This window comes from Podarcis vaucheri (genome assembly GCF_965113315.1).
Source record: "Podarcis vaucheri genome assembly, chromosome: 13".
Taxonomy (NCBI): domain Eukaryota; kingdom Metazoa; phylum Chordata; class Lepidosauria; order Squamata; family Lacertidae; genus Podarcis; species Podarcis vaucheri.
The window spans coordinates 45,235,217-45,256,314 of NC_138751.1; the positions used below are offsets into that span (position 1 = coordinate 45,235,217).

General features: G+C 46.9%; 1 protein-coding gene across 1 annotated transcript; it reads right to left on the reverse strand.

The window, feature by feature from the left end:
• Positions 1-8,297: 8,297 nt before the first annotated feature.
• DCAKD (dephospho-CoA kinase domain containing) lies at positions 8,298-21,098 on the reverse strand. The gene is made up of 5 exons (XM_082195132.1): positions 20,987-21,098; positions 17,709-17,826; positions 14,393-14,596; positions 12,301-12,388; positions 8,298-9,512 (listed from the first exon to the last, which is right to left on the reverse strand). The coding sequence occupies exons 2-5, from the start codon at positions 17,818-17,820 to the stop codon at positions 9,227-9,229; spliced, it is 690 nt and encodes a 229-aa protein (XP_082051258.1). The 5' UTR covers positions 17,821-17,826; positions 20,987-21,098; the 3' UTR covers positions 8,298-9,226.

The window sequence follows — 21,098 nt, forward strand, 5'->3', positions numbered from 1 at the left end:
CAACACTCTTGTGGGGATCGTCATTTACCCTTGGTCAGGGGCATAGCGTGGTTTGCCAGAGCCCGGGGCGCAGCAGTCAGTCCCTTCGCCAGCCAGTGTCTAATCATGGGAGTCTATCCTTGCAAACAAGCCCCAACCCAGGAGCAGAGCTAAGGCAGAAAAATGCGAAGCCAGGAGCGCCACTGTGTCTCCTCGTCCTCCTGCCCTTGCAGTGAGGCGCTCTGGGCAATGCACATGGCTCTGGCAGTGCTTTCCGGCCTTCCTCTTCTTCCCTCCTTGATGGGCAGTGGCGGCAGCATCCTCCCTCCTTCTTGGCCATCCTAGGGGTGTGGTACGTGTGGGCATCCCTTTGCCAGCCACAGGAAGCAGGCGCCGCTGCTACCAAAGCCACATAGGCCTGCCTCTGGTGCGGCTCGCCTCCCCGCGGCTCCTGCCTCGATGGGGAAACCTGTTGTGGAGGTGCCTCAGAACTTTGCGCCTGGGCCACGGACCCCTGTCCCTCCACGCTATGCCACTGCCCCTGGTGACCTTCCTCCACAATAGCTTCTCTCTTCTTCACGTCCACCTCCCTATCTCCCACCTTCCTCAATATTTCATGCCTCCTGGCTTCTCACGCTGCGAGACAGTGATTGATCCAGTTTGGCCTCGAATAAAAACAGCTGGGATCCCGAGAGCGGCAGCGGCAGCCGCGTCCGTCTTGCATCCTCGCCATCCAGATGGGTCAGTGTGCTGATGGCAAAGGCAATAGTTAAGCCGAGAGAGAGATGTAGCAAAGCGAATTAGTGTCAAACGACTTAACCTAATCCCTGCCCACCAAAATCCTCCGATGTGAGCGGAGCCGGCCAAACGCCGTCTCCCTATTCCTCTCACATCTCTGGCAAACGGGACCAAACTTAAGTTGATGGATATAGGGGTTCTCTGCCCTTATTATGTTAAATCAAGAGAGAACAATTGACAAGGTGGACTTCTGGAAAAATAGAGCGTCAGCTTCTGTGGGCTGGGCGTGCAGACATCCACAAACAGAGAGATGTCTCTCTCTTTAATTGCTTTACCCTGCCAGAGCGAAACTGGGCTGGCACTGCCCTCTGCTGGGGGAGCGAAGTACCGCCCGCCCCCCAGATTTTCAAATTGGTTAGTTTGGGGTCGTTCACTGATTGCATACATCCTGCAGCAATTGGTTGACTAGTTCCTATTGATATGTGGAATTCTGTGTCTACAGCTATAAGGCCCTTTTTGCCTCTTTGGGGTTTTGTGGGTCACAATGCTATAATAATAATAATAATAATAATAATAATAATAATAATAATAATCCGTCCATCTGACTGGGTTGCCCCAGCCACTCTGGGCGGTGCCCAACAAAATATTAAAAACACAGTAAAACATCAGCCGTTAAAAACTTCCCTGAACAGGGCTGCCTTCAGATGTCTTCTAATAGTCAAATAGGTTTTTTTTATCTCCTTGACATTTGATGGGAGGGGATTCCACAGGGTGGGCACCACTACTGAAAAGACCTTCTGCCTGGTTCTCTGTAGCTTCATGTCTTGCAGTGAGGAAACTGCCAGAAGGCTCTCAGATAGCCTTAACCTCCATGAACTTCTCTAATCCTCTTTTAAAGCCATTCAAGATGGGAACCATCACTGCCTCCCATAAAAGTGAGTTTCATAGTTTTAACTATGTGCCATGTGATGAAGGGGAGGGGTGGTCCATCTGGTGGGGGACATATCATGCTCCTTCTGGGGTAGTTTGTCCACCTTTGCACTCAGTTCTCACCTGTGGCTCCTAGAAGCTGTCAGCATGCGACAGCAGCATCCTGGGGAGATGGCTTCAACTGGCCAGGTAAACCAGGTGAGGGCAGCTGATGGGTCTCAAACCCTGGGTGAGTTAGGTATTTCCCTGCATGTGAAGATGGGCTCTGGAGGATTGAGTGGCCAGACCAATAGTGGGTCCAATGGTCAAGAAGGAGGTTTCTGCACACACCATAGAGCAGTACGTTTCCGAGCAAAATTCAAAGTGTTGGTGCTGACCTTTAAAGCCCTAAACAGCCTCGGTCCAGTATATCTGAAGGAGCGTCTATACCCCCATCACTCAGCACTGAGGTCTAGCTCTAAGAGCCTTCTGGCGGTTTCCTCGCTGCAAGAAGCCAGGTTACAGGGAACGAGGCAGAGGGCCTTCTCTGTAGTGGCACCCGCCCTGTGGAATGCCCTCCCACCAGATGTCAAAAAGAAGAACTACCACCAGACTTTTAGAAGACATCTGAAGGCAGCCCTGTTTAGGGAAGCTTCTAATGTTTAACAGACCATTGTATTTTAACATTTTGTTGGAAGCCACCCAGAGTGGCTGGGGAATCCCAGCAAGATGGGTGGGGTATAAATAATAAATTATTATTATTATTATTATTATTATTATTATTATTATTATTATTATTTAGGCAAACTAAGGCCCGGGGGCCAGATTCGGCCCAATTGCCTTCTAAATCCGGCCCATGGACAGTCCGGGAATCAGCGTGTTTTTACATGAATATAATGTGTCCTTTTATTTAAAATGCATCTCTGGGTTATTTATGGGGCATAGGAATTTGTTCATTTCCCTGCCCCCCCCAAATATAGTCCAGCCCCCCCACAAGGTCTGAGGGACAGTGGACTGGCTCCCTGTTGAAAAAGTTTCCTGACCCCTGCCATAGAGGAACGTGGGGCTTGTCAACCTGAGAAGGTAGACCAATCAGGAGAAGGAAGATTCTGATCCAAAACCTCCGCTGTCTTGCGGGGTATCTTTGGGAGAAAACCCTACACAAATTCAGAATGGAGTCCCTAAGGCGCCTTGTACGCCTCCTTCCGGCAACTCCTGCGGCCAAGCTGGTGCCAAACATATTGCTCTGCTTTCCTTTGGACCACAGCACCGAGGCTGTCCAAGACCTCCAGACACACTGCCCATGAGCTTCCCATGGCTTCTTCCCAGTTTCACACTTAGCCATATTTATAGTCCCAGCCAAACCAACTACCTTCCCTTCCCTCACAGGATTCCTGGGAGCCAGTGTGGTGTAGTGGTTAAGAGCGGTGGACTCGTAATCTGGGGAACCGGGTTCGCTTCCCCGCTCCTCCACATGCAGCTGCTGGGTGACCTTGGGCCAGTCACACTTCTTTGAAGTCTCTTAGCCCCACTCACCTCACAGAGTGTTTGTTGTGGGGGAGGAAGGGAAAGGAGATTTTTAGCTGCTTTGAGACTCCTTAAAAAAAGGTAAAGGGACCCCTGACCATTAGGTCCAGTCGTGACCGACTCTGGGGTTGCAGCGCTCATCTCGCTTTATTGGCCGAGAGAACCGGCGTACAGCTTCTGGGTCTAAGCCGCTATGACTAAGCCGCTTCTGGCGAACCAGAGCAGCGCATGGAAATGCCGTTTACCTTCCCGCCGGAGCGGTACCTATTTATCTATTTGCACTTTGATGTGCTTTCGAACTGCTAGGTTGGCAGGAGCAGGGACCGAGTAACGGGAGCTCACCCCATCGCGGGGATTTGAACCGCCAACCTTCTGATCGGCAAGCCCTAGGCTCTGTGGTTTAACCCACAGTGCCACCCGCGTCCCTTGAGACTCCTTAGGGTAGTAATAAAGCGGGGTATGAAATCCAAACTCTTCCTCCTCTTCTTCTGCTTCTTCTTCTTCCAAACTGGCTCTGAGAGCAAATTCTCAGTCGCCGCAGGCAATCCAGCACCAGAGACTTCGCGGCCATCAGCAAAATATAATTATAGACACCGTAACTACACACTTGAAAAAACTAAATAGCTACAAGGAGAGACATACTTATTTGCAAACACATGTACGCTCATTGGGGAGCCAGGGTTAGCTGTTACTTCCTGTTGAAGTAGCAACCTCGGCTTGCCTCTGGAAATAATCGGTCTGCTGTCAACAATACCTAGCCTTTTTTCCTTAGTTCAGGGTTTTTTGCTGTCATTTTGCTGCTGCAGCATGCTTTGTGAGCTCTGGGTGGGGTGCTCCAGAAATGTCACAACCGTTTCTCAGCTTTAAAGGAGAATCCGTTTGTCTCGTACAATCTTGCGCACGTGGCAGTGAAGCTTTAACACACAGGGAAGAGAATCTTTGTAATAAACATCTATTTACTTACAGCAGCGAGAGCTGCAACAGCCCGGTTCTGGAGAGATCTTGCTGGTGCTAATGTTGCATTCTGGTACAGTGGTGCCTCGCAAGACGAAAATAATCCGTTTCGCGAGTCTCTTCGTCTAGCGGTTTCTTCGTCTTGCGAAGCAACCCTATTAGCGGCTTAGCGGATTAGCGCTATTTGCGGTTTAGCGGCTATTAAAGGCTTAGCGGCTAAAAGGCTATTAGCGGCTTAGCGGCTTAGAAAAAGGGGGGGAAAGCGAAAAAAATCACAAGACTTGCAAGACGTTTTTGTTTTGCGAAGCAATCCCATAGGGAAATTCATCTTGCGAAGCGCATCAAAAAACGGAAAACCCTTTCGTCTAGCGGGTTTTTCGTCTTGCGAGGCATTCGTCTTGCGGGGCACCACTGTATTCTAAAGTTTGGGAAATGGCACTTTTAGAAAAAACCGACTTATCAGCCAAGGGTCCCCAGGGGTCAAATGAAGAAAGACAGATTCCTTTCTGTTGGGTACCATTTTATTATGTTGGTCAGTCATGGGGAATGGGCTTTCCCAAGGTTTTAGTTACGATCATAATTTTTCTTTTCTGTGTCTGTCTCCCATGAACATGTAAGAGGTGCTCATATATAGTATTATTTACATGGCAAGATTAATATACTGTAAATATATTTGGTCTTTGTGCTCTCCCCCCCCCCTTTCTGTAAGTAGAGTTATACTTCGGGTTACAGACGCTGCAGGTTGTGTTTTTTGGGGTTACAGACCCGCCGAAACCCGGAAGTACCAGAACGGGTTACTTGCAGGTTTTGGCGGTCACGCATGCACAGAAGCGCCAAATCGCAACCCACCCATGGATCCCACATGGATCACGTTCGCAACCCGAGAGCCCACTGTATATATTAAAAATAATAATAATTTTATTATTTATACCCCACCCATCTGGCTGTGCTTCCCCAGCCACTCTGGGCGGCTTCCCAAAAAATATTAAAATATTATAATACATCAAGCATTAAAACATTATCTTGTTTCTACATTGCTGGATCGATCAACTTTGCATTTGGCTATTTGTTTTATCCCCTTCGTGGGGAGAGACTTTGTCTGATATTCTACACGGCACTGTGCTTATTGGTGTAATCTTTTTGCATGTCTTGTTGAAAATCAATGGTTTTATTTTTTCTTCTTTAAAAAAACGACACCCACAGCACTTGCCTAAAGGAGGAGGAAAAGGGACTGGAGATTGCATAGGGCAAAGGAAGTCCTGGTTCACTGGGCTGGAGGCGATATTCTTTTCCCCTTCCAAGAACATCTGAGCCAGGCATTCTGCCTGTGATACCTGCTTACATGAAAGCTCCACTTAAGCAGTGCCTCTCCTGTGACGGGAGAGGGAAATCATGCAAATCAAATCTCCCAACCATTTGAAGCTGTCAGCTCACACCTTGGTTGATGGGCAGGTGCCCCTCCATCACACACATAACAAACTATGAGAGAGCCATCACCAAAGCATGAATCAGGATGAACTCAGGCAAAATTGTTGGACTTGGCGGAGATGGCTGAGCTAATATGTCTGATAAAGAGAAAAATCATTACTACCATTGCTGAAGGGCTAGAAATTTCTTATGCTTTTCGCGTGAAAGAGAAAATGATCTTGTAATATCTGGATTTGAAAATTGGAAAAAATACTGGTTCATAAAAGATACAATGGTTGGATCTTAAAGAATGAATATAATATTCATTCTACGGAGAGCCGGAAGTCCTTTTATTTTGCTCTTATCTTTCTTTGGCTTTTTCATTCTTTTCCTTCTCTCTTGCTTTCTCCTTCTTCAGATTTCTCCTTTTCTTGTATTTTCTTCCTCTTCAGATTAAGTGGCTGTATATATTATACACAGATACTTTGTAATGGGTGCGTATTTCTGTATACCTTTGAATAAGAATCAATGATTTGTTTCTTTTTAAAGGACACAGGCAAGAAGCAAGGAGGGACATTGAGAGGTGAATGAGAGAGGCGTATTTGAAGCTGGGTAGAGACTTTCTTCTTTTGTGTGTTGGAATTTACCAAACAAAACATTGGCTGCAAGCCTCCGGCCATTTACGGATGACTTCTGCCTTCTGCTTTTTGCTTGCGGAAGTGGAGGCATCGATATCGAAAGGATGTGAAACTCAGCCAGCCTCGGAGCAATTCCGTTTCTGTCAACTTCCTCAAAGCACTCCAACAAAGCTGGCATTCGTTTCACAGGAGAAAGTCCTGGTGGAACTGTGACTTGTAATCGGAGCTGGTTGAAGAAGACAAAATGGCGGACAAGCTTCAGGAGCAATGGTCTCCGATCTCAAGAGTGAAGAGACACACATTCTACTCATGTAAAAACACCAGGCAGGCCCCACAAATAACCCAGAGATGCATTTTAAATAAAAGGACACGTTCTACTCATGTAAAAACACGCTGATTCCCGGACCGTCCACGGGCCGGATTGAGAAGGTGATTGGGCCGCATCCGGCCCCCAAGCCTTAGTTTGCCTACCCCTGGCTTAACCTGCCCATGAGCCACCCCCAAACCGAGCCGCCCACTCGGCAACTCCTCGCGCACTGTGCTAAACTGGCACAGCACGGTGCGGAGACTCGCTTCCACGGCGCCGAAAATCACGCATGCGCAAAAAATTGCGGGCCCGTGTGCTTAATCCGGACCGTGGAGGGATCTCCGCTGGAGTGAACCGGCCCAGGCGAGGTAAACCTTGCTGCCCCCTACCCTACTGTGTCCCCCAAAGCCTGGGATTCAAAGGCACACCTCTGTCACAGGACGTACCACCTAGTCACCGGAGCTCCTACAAGCCATCAATAGCCTTATCCTCCATGAATTTGTCTGCAGCGCTTCTAAAGCCATCTAGGTTGGCATCCGGGCCTGCATCTTGTGGCAGCAAGTCCCACAGTTTAACTATGCAAGGTGTAAAAGAAGCACTTTCTCCCGCCTCTCCTCCATTGGTTAGCTCTGGGTTCCCGCATTACGAGAGGAAAAAATCTCTCCCTCTCCACCCTGCATGGTATTGTTACACCATTTTTTTCTGAACGGAAAAGGCCCAAATCTTAGGAACTTTCTTCATAGAATGGTAATTTCGGCTGCCCTTTCCCAAACCTCCACCTCAATGCTTTTTGAGAAGGGAAAACTAGAACTTTAAAAAATATTCCAAAGTGCAGAGATGCCATAGATTTTTCCATCCTTGCTGATTTTCTCATGCAATGCATATTGGCGCTAATATGTTATGTGCAGGGACCGCAGCAAGGCTCCTTGGACTCAGTACACAGTATAAAGGCTCCCTAAATGTAGAAGTTTGAAAACCACGTATTTGGAATGTGTTAGTCATCTCACCTGACCAATCACTGCATTTCTGCAGGAGAGGGCATCCGATCAGGAGGGCCATTCTATATGATGCCATAAGCAGACCATTAGCGCTCCCTTCCACTTGTATGTATGTGTATGTATCTATCTAAATGTGTGTGTTTTTATATATGCAATTGTTTTAACTGCTTTGTATGTATATACATAGGGATGCGGGTGGCGCTGTGGGTTAAACCGCTGAGCCTCTTGGGCTTGCCGATCAGAAGGTCGGTGGTCCGAATCCCCGCGACGGGGTGAGCTCTCGTTGCTCGGTCCCTGCTCCTGCCACCTAGCAGTTCGAAAGCACGTCAAAGTGCAAGTAGATAAATAGGTACCGCTCCGGTGGGAAGGTAACCGGTGTTTCTGTGCGCTGCTCTGGTTCGCCAGAAGCGGCTTAGTCATGCTGGCCACATGACCCGGAAGCTGTACGCCGGCTCCCTTGGCCGATAAAGCGAGATGAGCGCCGCAACCCCAGAGTTGGCCACGACTGGACCTAATGGTCAGGGGTCCCTTTACCTATGTGTGTGTGTGCGCGCGCATGCGCATATGTGTGTATATATATACCCTGCGCATTTTTCGCTCCATAAGACGCACCAGACCATAAGACACACCTAGTTTTTGGAGGAGGAAAACAAGAAAAAACAATATTCTGAATCTCAGAAGCCAGAACAGCAAGAGGGATCACTGCGCAGCAATCCCTCTTGCTGTTCTGGCTTCTGGGATAGCTGTGCAGCCTGTATTCGCTCCATAAGATGCACACACATTTCCCCTTAGTTTTGGGGAGGGGAAAAGTGAGTCTTATAGAGCAAAAAATACGGTATATGTTTTATATAGGTTTTAATTGCATTGCAGATTGCTTCCAGATGCTTCAACATGACATGATTAATAAATAACAAGATACATAAATAACAATCATCATCATGATTTGTTTGAATATAAGCCAGGCGCTGAGGCGCAAAAAAACCCCCACAAGCTCCAGTTCATAATTACAAATACTATATTGTAAGACTGTAGTACATAACGCTTGAGCTGTATGAGTCATACAGATAAATTGATGTTAAATGAAATGCAGTAACCTAACAGCCTCCAGAGGGGAAGAAAAAAAAAAAAGGAACAGCCTCTCCAACTTCTCAGGGTATTTTCACACCTCCGAGAAGCGACTTTTCCTTGTCGGTTCCCCACAGAGAGCATTTTGGCTGAGTGCCCTGCAAGCAATATTCAATATTGACCACAGACCTGGAGACCCATTGAAAATGAAGTTCTCAAAGATGCAGCCAATAGCATATTGGAGGGAGGGAGAGGAGGGGAAAGAGGTGCACAGTACCTCTTTTTTTAAAAAGGAACTTTGTTGTGGGCTTACCCTCATGTCAAATTTAATAGGATGTGTTTTAACACTTCAGTAGTAGCCAGCAAGTTTCGTCCCCACCCACAGCCCCTTGGCCTAGCAGACCAAAATTCCTACCAGCTTTAGTTAACAGCACCCACAACCCCTTTCCATCCTCAGGTGCGACTAAAATCTTTTGCAAGGGAGCCGCGGACAAAGATAGCCGAGAGCCGCTTTGGAATGAATGACACCTCTTTTCACTTCCAGAGGCGTTCGGAAAGACAACAGGCTTGCTGCCTGGCTTTTGAGGTCTTTTGAGTCATTCAGGCTGCAAAAAGTAGGGAAAGGTTCTGGGTTTCTATTGCCCTTCCCAACACGAAAGGGTTCGGTCCCCCTTACCTCCCCCGTCACCACCACCAAGGGCAAGTTAAGACATGAGCTGCCGCAGTAGGAAATACAGCAAGCCGCTAACTCCAGCAGCTGCTGTCACGGCCAGGATCCTCACCAGGAGGAAGTCCATGGAGTCCTCCAACGAGGAGTGCAGCTTCAAGACCTGCTTCCTCGTGGTCTCGACGTCTCTCGAGTTGTCGATGACGTGGCCGGCCAGCTTGACCTTTTGGTCCAGGGGCAGCTGGGCGGCAATGCGCGCTTCGGCCTCCGCCTGGGTCAGCCCGTTCCGGCGCATCAGGCGGGACAACTGGCTCTGTGGGTCACTTGGCAAAGGAAGGGAAGAGGAACTGAGCTCAGGGAGAAAGTCAGAAAGGGCTGTGTGTGTGTGTGTAAACCCCCCTCCCATCTATCTAGTCAATTCCGGCTGCTCTTACACACTCCAGCATGGCTAAGACATGGAAAATGAGGGAGAGACTATGGCCACATACACACCATATGTATGGTATGTGGGTGGCACTGTGGTCTAAACCAGTGAGCCTCTTGGGCTTGCCGATCGGAAGGTCGGCGGTTCAAATCCTCCACGACGGGGTGAGCTCCCGTCGCTCTGTTCCAGCTCCTGCCAACCTAACAGTTTGAAAGCACACCAGTGCAAGTAGATAAATAGGTACCTCTGTGGTAGGGAGCTAAACGGCGTTTCCATGCGCTGCTCTGGTTCGCCAGAAGCGGCTTAGTCATGCTGGCCACATGACCTGGAAGCTGTACGCCGGCTCCCTCAGCCAATAAAATGAGATGAGCGCCGCAACCCCAGAGTCGGCCATGACTGGACCTAATGGTCAGGGGTCCCTTTACCTTTACCTATCCTTCGACAGGTTTTTGTGTGTGTGGTTACTTTTTCCTCAGCAGATTTGCTGGTTGCGGTCCTTGTCCTTCACCCCTCAGATCTCAGCCTTGACAACTGAGCCCACTCTGCTCTGCACACCCTTCCCACTGATCTCTTTGTAGGCCACGTTCACACCCTAAAGCACTATGACACCGCTTGAAACAGTCATGGCTTCGCCCAAAGAATTGTGGGAGCTGTAGTTTGTTAAAGGGTGCAGAGAGTTGTTAGGGAAGGCCCCTGTTCCCCGCACAGAGCTACAGTGCTGACTGTTTTAGCGGTCAACCCCTCTTCACAGGGAACTCTTGAGAACTGTAGCTCTGTGAGGCATCCAGTTTTTTAAAATATATATATATTTATTAAAACTATATACTGCCACTCATCAAAAGATCTCAGGGCAGTTCACAGAATAAACTACAAGATAAAACACAAGTAAATAATTAAACCAAAGCAGCAAAACAATAACAGACACATTTAAAAGTCTGTAGAATATTAATCGGCCAAAGGCCTGGTTGAAGAGGAACATTTTCTTCTGGCGCCTAAAGCTATATAATGAAGGTGCCAGGCGAAGCATTCCACAAATGGGGAGCCACTGCAGAAAAGGCCCATTCTCACGCTGCCACCCTCTGGACCTCTCAGCAAAGTACAGCTCCCAGATTTTTTTTTGGGGGGGAAGCCGTGTTTAAAATGGTACCATAAGACTTTAAACATATACATATATACATACATATATATATAAAATATCTATATATGTGTGTGTGTGTGTATATATGTGTGTGTGTGTGTGTGTGTGTAAAGGTGGGCAGGAGCAGGGACCGAACAACGGGAGCTCCCCCCGTCGCGGGGATTCGAACCGCCAACCTTCTGACCCTCTGTGGTTTAACAGGAACAGCTAATTAATTCCCTGAAGAGATACGTTTACCTTCTCCATCTAAATCGAGGATGGGACACCTCAGGCTTGGGGGCAAAAAACAGCCCCCAGAGGCCTCTCCCCCTGGAATTTGGGTCTCTTCCCAGCCACACACCCCTCTTCCCAGGCCATCCCCATCACTTGTTCTGCTTTGCATGGTCCGCGATTGTTTCTGCATGGCACACACACGTCAAGCAATGGGCGTTAAACTCTGATAACGCCCATTGCTTGACATATGTGTGCGTGTGTGCAGACATTAGCCTGTTACACAAAGGTAAGAGTTACATTGGTTGCTCTGGTCACTTTTGCTCTATCCTCACCCATCAGAGGCTTGCGGCCTCTGAAAGATTATCCAGACAGGAATGTGGCCCCTACGAAATAAACTTTTTATACAACTCTGTTCACAGATTTGCAGGAGCTCCAACCCATTCCAAGGGTCAGTCCATTCGGAAGTGCAACAATATTCTGTGTGGCCCTTTCGGTACTGCCCTTAAAAATGCTGCACAAGCAGTGTTCAGAATTTGCCAGGCGCATTTTGCACCTGGCTATCGGCCACCTGTGACCAGGTAAGGATGCCTGGGCGCCAGGATGGTTCCTGATATCTCCCGCCATATGGAGGTGTATGCCTGGAGAACCTTGGATCTTGCCTGTTTTCACACACTTGCAGAATTCTGTTATGTTTTATCTGCACAAAGATTTTGGGTCTGCCCCAAAATGGCAAGTAGGCATTTCATTCTGGCGACTGTAACCCTGGATTTAAAGAGCCATTTGGCACCTAGCTTATATATCTGAGTTTCTAACACTGTACAGTAGTCGTACCTTGGTTTTCAAACAGCTTAGTTCTCAAACGTTTTAGCTCCCGGATGCCGCAAACCCAGAAGTGACTGTTCTGGTTTGCGAACTGTTTTTGGAAGCCGAACGTCCGATGGGGCATCCGATTGGCTGCAGGAGCTTCCTGCAGCCAGTGAGAAGCCGCGCTTTGGTTTCTGAACGTTTTGGAAGTCGAACGGACTTCCAGAATGGATACAGTTCGACTTCCAAAGTACGACTGTATATACCAGTTATAATGGATTTGGTTCATCTGAATGGTCATGTGGAAATCCCATGTAAGCAGAGCTTGGACGGCTATCTATTATGTATGATCTAGTTGAGATTCCTGCATTGCAGGGGGTTAGACAAGATCACTCTAGTCTAAATTCTAGGATTCCTGACTCAGTTCAGGAGCCAGTGCATTCCAATAGGCATCCGCTGTCCTTTAATCCGTCAGACCAGCTGGCGCTTTCGTATTGTGACATAACTACATCGTTCCCTGTCATATCCTTACCAGTACACGAGAACAGTGTGCTTCATAAACTTGATCAGCGTGTTGGTTTCAAAAAGGAGCGGGATATCGAGGATCACATACCGATGGCCTGCGGAGGGGAAGGAGGTGAATTTTGTATCGCAAATGTTGTAGAAACTGCAAGCATTCATTCCACACACACACACACACAACTGCACAAGGAGTTTTGTGTAAAGCGCTGCAAACTCAAGAGTTTGTGTGATTTCATCCCCTTGTCAGATTCTGGAGTAAAATTTGGGTGACTCCCTGTCTGAAATCGAAAGTGGAATTTTACACTTGCAATCCGACGAGTTGAGAACAAAGAGAGAGATTTCTTCAGAATAACTCCGAGTCAACAAAGCCAGAAGGCCTCATATGGACATAATATTGGATAAAGAATTAACAGAACAAATGATGGGAATTAAAACCTCACACAGGAGAAAAAAGGAGAACTTCGCCTGCGAATTTACAAATTATTACATGTGTTAATGCGAATTGAAGTTAATTTTTGTAGCTGTGGTATAAGGGATTTTATCAAGAATGGATTGTATTTGGTTTCAGCAAGAGTCTGGAGGCAGAATTAAAGGGAATCAGACCCTGAAGTACAGCAAGTGGGAACCCACACAAAATTTATAATTGGCTATGTAATTGATTTGTATTTGAATTAGTATCACTATTTGGTGTTAAGGTAAAAGGTACCTTTATTTGAGAGGGACGAGGGTGGCACTGTGGGTTAAACCACAGAGCCTAGGACTTGCCGATCAGAAGGTCGGCAGTTCAAATCCCCATAACGGGGTGAGCTCCCGTTGCTGGGTCCCTGCTCCTGCCAACCTAGCAGTTCAAAAGCACGTCAAAGTGCAAGTAGATAAATAGGTACCACTCTGGCGGGAAGGTAAACGGCATTTCCATGCGCTGCTCTGGTTTGCCAGAAGCGGCTTAGTCATGCTGGCCACATGACCCGGAAGCTGTACGCCGGCTCCCTCGGCCAATAAAGCGAGATGAGCACTGCAACCCCAGAGTCGGTCACGACTGGACCTAATGGTCAGGGGTCCCTTTACCTTTATTTCATGTTAATATAATATGGCACATATTGGATTTTTGTAATTGAAAATTAATAAAAATTATTTAGCAACAACAAAATTGGACCAGGATCCATATACCGAACAAGGATGTCATTTTTCTGACCAGGGAACGCTCCCCTCCTCTGGCTTCATGTGGCAAACTCCTTCGGAAGCACAGGGAAGTTCCAGCATTGTAGTGTGCAGTTCACAGCAGGAGCCGCTTTTATAATATTGCCACTAATTTGAATGACGGGAGTTGAATTACTCCAATTACCTTAATTTGCAGAAAAGTCTAGGTCTTCTGAAGAACAAAGCTTTGAAGATCACCAGTGAGGCTATTTTCCCAGTTCCCTAAACGCTTTCCCCTCTCATCTAAGGGGGTTATATTGGCCTTAGAAACTGGAAAACAGAGAGCTCTGGCTCTCCCTCCCACCCTGTCTGCTTTCAATGAGTTCCTCCTTGTGAGGAGACCCTTCTCTGCTACCCCGAGACCTCCAAAGCAGCCGGCGATATTATCAGGCCCTTGATTAGACAGATTTGTCAGCTGTATTTGTTACAGTTATCAGAGGAATGAAAGGGAATAGAGAGACGGTGCAGAAATCCCAGCTGTCAAACCATTCTTTTACCTTATCGAGTTCAAAAAGAACTTTTATAAGAGCGCCCGGGAAAAGGGGGGGGCTGGGGGGTGCGTGCGAGCATTTCTGAAGGTGTGACATTATGCACAATACTTCCCCAAGACTCTTTTGTGTGTGCTCTTTAAAGGCAACGTTAAGGGAGCAAAAATGCAAAGGGCAAGGATAAAGAAGGAAGAATTCTCAGGATGTAAGCAGTGAATGGATGAGCGCAAACACGGCACAAAAGAAGCAGCTCAGAGGCCTTTTTACACTCCATCCCCTCTTGGCCAGCAAAGGAAAATAAAATAAAATAAAATGCAGGGCAAAGGGAGACGATGCAGCTTTTGTCAGCGTGTATTGATGCCCCGAGGATTCCGCAAAGTAAAATAAAAATAAAAATCAACCTCACCAGTAGCTTACCCAGCATAAAGTATTTCAAGATCTGTTTTACCATCTCCTTCTGTATCTCAGGGTGAGTGATGGAATTCAGCAGCCGACGTTTTTCGGGCTGAGAGAAAACTATGCTTCCCAGAGCTTCGCGGTTGATCTCGCCGCTCTCCAGGAGAATTTTAGGGCCAAAAGAATGCACAATGCGCTGGTATGCCAGGAAGCGTGGCTGGACCACTGAGGAAAGAGGGGTTAACATTAAGACTCCACCAGAGTTGCTTTCAATTTTTTGTCAGGGGTAGCACTGGGAAACGCGATCAGAGCCGAGGCGGACAGCAGAGACAAACTGCAAGTCGAGAAGCGTTGCTTGCGATAAGACAGTTTGCGTCAATTCCTACATCCAATCTGCCCCACTTCCCCATTAATTTGCAAATTTTGTTTTTGGAAAACCCGCAGGAACATTTGTATTTAAAATATGCTTTTTACCACAAAATGCATATTTGAATATGCACTGCGTCTCGACGTATGCGTTTCTATCCTAATATGTGCATTTATCTGAAGCTGAGGCTCCAGTACTCTGGCCATCTCATGAGAAGAGATGACTCCATGGAAAAGACCCTGATGTTGGGAAAGATGGAGGGCACAAGGAGAAGGGGATGACAGAGGACGAGATGGTTGGACAGTGTTCTCGAAGCTACCAGCATGAGTTTGACCAAACTGTGGGAGGCAGTGGAAGACAAGAGTGCCTGGCGTGCTCTGGTCCATGGGGTCACGAAGAGCCGGACACAACTAAACAGCTAAACAACAACAACATGTGCATTTATAACGCATACTGTGCCTTTTCTTTTATTGGGCTGAGAAATTTGGAGATGTGTGAAATCTGACAGATAACCACATTCTGAGCTGCACATTAGTCCAGCAATTGCAGATCAGCTGGCATCAGAATCCACAGCACCCCTAGCTTCAACTGGCCCAAACTATTTGCAGAGGTCCTCCAACAGGCGAAAAGACAGGTTCCAAGTGCTGTCGACGGAGGGATGAGACAAACACAGCTTCTCTTCCTCGCAAGCAGAAAGCTACGTGAGCTTTCCCAAGCTTTCTGCAGTTAGATCTCCTGCCTACAGCAGCAATCCACAGGCTAACAAATAAGCGCACAAGATCTGCTCTATCGGAACAGACCAGTAGATCAGCATTCTGTCTTTCTAGCAGCAGTGAGTCAAACAGGTTTAGAAGCTCACAAGCATATTACATTACAGTTCCATGATTTAAAACACTCAACCTAGTTTTATTTTACTCTTCAAAAGGCAATTGCTGGAGAGGTTGGGGGTCGAGTTTTCACTGCACCTAAAGGTACAGAGTTTTTGCAGAGATAGTTTTTCTAGGTCAACAGCGCCTCTCAGGGGTGTGTGTGTGTTGGGATCAGGGCTGCAGCGCTTAAGCCAGGCTTCCGCAACATCGGCCCTCCAGACGTTTTTGGCCTACAACTCCCATAATCCCTAGCTAGCAGGACCAGTGGTCAGGGATGATGGGAATTGTAGTCTCAAAACATCTGGAGGGCCAAGGTTGAGGAAGCCTGGCTTTAGCCATGGGTAGGCAACCTAAGGCCTGGGGGCCAGATCCGGCCCAATCGCCTTCTAAATCCAGCCTGCGGATGGTCCAGGAATCAGCGTGTTTTTACATGAGTAGAAGGTGTCCTTTTATTTGAAATGCATCTCTGGGTTATTTGTGGGGCATAGGAATTCATTTTTCCCCTTCAAAATAAAGTCCAGGCCCCCCCCCCCACAAGGTCTGAGGGACAGTGGACCGGCCCCCTGCTGAAAAAGTTTGCTGACCCCTGGCTTAAGCAAAGAATTAAGCCCAGTTCCCTAGTGCTGCTGGGGACGCGGGTGGCGCTGTGGGTTAAACCACAGAACATAGGACTTGCCGATCAGAAGGTTGGTGGTTCGAATCCCATCGATGGGTTGACCTCCCACTGCTTGGTCCCAGCTCCTACCAACCTAGCAGTTCGAAAGCACGTCAAGGTGCAAGTAGATAAATAGGTACCACTCTGGCAGGAAGGTAAACGGCGTTTCCGTGCGCTGCTCTGGTTCGCCAGAAGCGGCTTAGTCATGCTGGCCACATGACCCGGAAGCTGTACGCCGGCTCCCTCGGCCAATAAAGAGAGATGAGCACCGCAACCCCAGAGTCCTTCGCGACTGGACCTAATGGTCAGGGGCCCCTTTACCTTTTCCCCAGTGCTGCAGGCCTAATCCAAATTAACCCTCTATTCTTCCTCAGCAGTTTCTCTTTGAGGAAGAAAACCAGTATGTTGGTAGGCCCCAAGACAACTGGAAAATTGCATGGCAAGCGACATTGGCCTGGAATCTATGTATTGGTCTCATTTTTATCCCACAAATGGATCCAGGCCGAGAACCCAAGAGCAGACCCAACAACAACTCCCTTGGGGATCCTGGAGGATCTACAGTGGTACCTCGGGTTAAGTACTTAAGTCTGTTCTTAACCTGAAACTGTTCTTAAGCTGAAGCACCACTTTAGCTAATGGGGCCTCCTGCTGTTGCTGCGCCGCCGGAGCCCGATTTCTGTTCTCATCCTGAAGCAAATTTCTTAAACCGAGGTACTATTTCTGGGTTAGCGGAGTCTGTAACCTGAAGTGTATGTAACCTGAAGCATCTGTAACCCGAGGTACCACTGTATTGCCTCTGGCCAGCGGTCCACTGGCGAACAAAAGTGCATCTTCTGTTCACCCTCATACCAAGCAGCATGGCCTGAGCTCCTCCGAGACTTGATGACCAACATAAAGGACTACCAACAAAACCGGCAGAGAGGGACTGAGAGAGATTTGAAGGCCTCGGACGTGAGGAATCCAGGCTAAGAACTGATATTATGGACTTATTTTGGGGATCGAAACCGGGAAAGGGGGGGGGAGAACTTTTGAATCCAAAGGGTGCATAATTTTATGTTGTTTTTTCTTTCTTAGTATGCTTAGTAATTATTATAAAATTGGGAAATCTGTGGAAGGGAATTTGGGTCGACCTTAGAAAAAGACGTAAAAGATTAGTATCATGAATCAATTGAGGTATAAGTTAAATTTGGTTAATGAAGAAGAATTTAGTTTAAAAAACCCCCAATAATAATAAGGTAAAGGAGGGAGAGAAGAACTTGCTGAGTTAACTATTGGAATTACGATGCATGAGGGGGAGGTGCGGGGAAGTCAGGGAAAGTGGTTAAGAAAGTAAGGATTTGAAATTATGCATGTTTGTGTTTGTGTGTCTGTGTTGTGTCTTGTATAAAATCTGAAAACCCAATAAAAATTTTATATATATAAAAAAAGCAGCACGGCCTGGCTCACCTTGTCGGGCTATAACATCAGCATCAATGACAGCGCAGCCCAGTTCCCGCAGCATAGCAACCACCGTACTTTTTCCTGATGCAATGCCACCCGTCAATCCTACCAGAAACATCCTGCTCTGGATGGAAAAGAAAAAATAACATTAAGCGACAAAAGAAATGTGAAACTCAGCTTGTGCTCATTTGTAAACTTGGCTCTGAAGAGCTTCAACTTTTCCCTCAACCCACCTCGCCACCTAACACCCTGGCAGGGTGGATTTGATTTAAATCAAATTGATTCAAATCAGTAAGACTTGATTTAAATCCTTTTTTTACAGAAAGACTCATTCTTGCTGGTATAATCTTAATATTTACAACCAGATGAAGGTTTCATTTTTGGAATAATCAATTTTCAGAGTAGTTTTTACAGTTATATCAAAAATTACTGATTTGGTTATACTATTAGAAATACATAGACAGACATTGGTGAAATTATTGTAAGGTTTAGTAAGTTAAATGTTTATATTTGGACAACTTTTCTGCTGTACTTCACTGGAAGGAGAAAAATAATCATTTCCTTAATAACAATTTAAACAATCTCTTTAACGAAAACAATAAGATTATAGCATAAGTATCCATGTTTGTTAACTGATGTGGTTAAACGGTTTTTTAAAAACAAAAACTTAGACTGAGTTTTATACACATGAAAAACTTAAAACAAATCCTTATTTCCTGATTAAAAGGCTTTGGTCTACAATGTAACTTAAACAGAAAACTAACTTAAGAAAGATTTTTCCTCCAAAAGCATTTTATTTTAAAAATCCGATTTAAATTAAAAAATCTGATTTAATTTTTAAAAAAACCCGGTTTTTAAATTTTCTTTTTTAAAAATCATTGATTTTTATCCATCTTATCTGGAATTCAGCTGTTAAAAAAATCACAAAGGGCAGAAAATAATCACTATATTTTTGAGTTGCTCCCTATCATTACAAGAAAAATAAAAACACAAAAAACCAACAATACATTTAAATGCAATTCAACCAGCATATCCGCAGTATTAAAACAGCAGCATGCATGAACAATAAAGCACACGTTTTAAATGTCATTTGAAACAGGTAGAAGTTCAAAGCCTTTCAATACTGAGACAGCCAATGACAGATCCCTTGGGAGTGAATTCCATAAGGAAAGGACCATCCCTTCTCCTCATGGCTGTCCAATTAAATGGCTCTTAATAGGGACATGGGTGGCACTGTGGGTTAAACCACAGAGCCTAGGGCTTGCCGATCGGAAGGTTGGCGGTTCGAATCCGCACAACGGGGTGAGCTCCCGTTGCTCAGTCCCTGCTCCTGCCAACCTAGCAGTTCGAAAGCACATCAAATTGCAAGTAGATAAATAGGGACCGCTCCAGCGGGAAGGTAAACGGCGTTTCCGTGCGCTGCTTTGGTTCGCCAGAAGTGACTTAGTCATGCTGGCCACATGACCCAGAAGCTGTACGCCGGCTCCGTTGGCCAGTAAACGAGATGAGCACCGCAACCCAGAGTCGTCTGCGACTGGACCTAATGGTCAGGGGTCCCTTGATATTTTTTAAGGGTGAGCCACTGAGCAGTGGCGTAGCGTGGGGGGTGCAGGGGGAGCCGGCCGCACCGGGTGCAACATCTGGGGGTTAGGGTTAGGGGGCGCAAATCCACGGGTTAGGGGGCGCAAATCCACGGGTTAGGGGGCCAAATTACTTGCCTTGCCCCGGGTGCTGACAACCCACGCTACGCCACTGCCACTGAGTAGGGCCTCCAGTGCCGGTCTTAATCCAGGAGATGCTTCATATGGACACAGGCAGTCCTTTATTTAATAACTTAACCCGGAACCATTTAGAGTTTCAAAGGTCAAAACCCAAGCTCTCTCAAGGCAAATATGAAAGATTAGGGGGATTGGTCAATGGGCATGGAGTTAAATCACCAGGTTCAAATTATCTGGTTTCTTCCACATAATGTAAACAAAACACCTCTGTAACAAGCAGAAATATTACCTAAGGATTAGCATAGAATCGTAGAGTTGGAAGGGACCGTGAGGGTCTTCTAGTTAAACCCCCTGCAATGCATTAATCTTTTGCCATTTCATCAACGGCTACTTCTATAAAGGTGGCAAAATACCAATACTCTTCCATTAGGGTAGGATTGTGAATTTTGTGGTGGTGGCGGCAGCAGGAAGTCTTATTTTGGGAGTGTGATGATGTATGTCAATAATAAACATAATGAAATCTAAAGTGTCTTAAAATTTGAAACTGCCATGGGCTGAAAGAAGATATACAATTTGAAGTTTCAAAATATACCATTTCAGGGCAAATCCAGAGACCCTGAGAGGTCTGTGTGTTTTTAAACAGGGATTTAGGGGAACCCTTTTAAGGTTACCATATTTTTTTTACAATGAAATTGGGGACACTTTTCAATTTCAGTAGGAATGATAGGATTTTGTCAGGGGGCTGATTTGTAAATCCGGGGACTGTCCCCGAAAACAGGGACGTCTGGTAACCTTACCTTAGGTCCTAACAAGAGCATGGCTCAGCAGTGGCGTAGCGTGGGGGGTGCGGGGGGCGGGCGCAACATCTGGGGGTTAGGGTTAGGGGGCGCAAATCCACGGGTTAGGGGGTGCAAATCCATGGGTTAGGGGGCGCAAATCCACGGGTTAGGGGGCACAAATTACTTGCCTTGCCCCGGGTGCTGACAACCCACGCTACGCCACTGTGGCTCAGGCTCCCTGCAATACGTTACTGTGTCCCACCTCCAGTATCTCATATTTATCCCAGCTTATCATTACTAATCAGTGCAGACTTTGCATTTGAAATCTGTGGCTCTTAAAAGAAAGAGAGAGCAAAAACTGGCAATACGTCGTTTAACTTTGGAAAGGCAGGGTTGGAGTTTTGCAAAACGGAGATTCCTCCAGAAAAGCCGGGAGAAAACAAATATAATTCACCGCTTTCTTCTGCCACAGATGTGGAGCCCCCTGCCACCTACACCTCCAAAATTTCTCTATTAAAAAAAAAGAGATAGAAGAAGCACTTAAGGCTAGAACTGTCTGGCTACCCTGGAATCCCTTCCACTTAATCTCAGAGGCGAGGTGACTTGACTGCGGTGGCTCAACAGCGAACGCGTCGCGGGAACTCTGCACGTTCTCAGAAACCCTCGGTACGCCGCGCAGGAAATAAACCCGAACAAGCTTGTTCTCCCGAGGGATATGCCTACCCTCCCAGCCCCCGGGTTCAGCGAAGGAAGGGTCCCGATCCTCGCGAAAACATCCCACACTCACCAGTTCGGTTCCGCCACCAAATGCTGACTGAGACCTTTTCCCACCCTCTCGTCGGCTTCACCCGTGTCCAACTTTTCCGACTTCCTATTGGCAGAGGGAAGTCACGCTGGGA

What these genes read in the sequence shown, in the direction of transcription:
- DCAKD (XM_082195132.1), bottom strand. Translation starts at nt 17,820, where the DNA reads ATGTTTCTGGTAGGATTGACGGGTGGCATTGCATCAGGAAAAAGTACG. An exon ending in TGATGTTATAGCCCGACAAG is followed by an intron (nt 14,597 to 17,708) that starts GTGAGCCAGGCC and finishes CTCTTTCCTCAG; the next exon opens with TGGTCCAGCCACGCTTCCTG. An exon ending in CACACTGTTCTCGTGTACTG is followed by an intron (nt 9,513 to 12,300) that starts GTAAGGATATGA and finishes TCCTTTGCCAAG; the next exon opens with TGACCCACAGAGCCAGTTGT.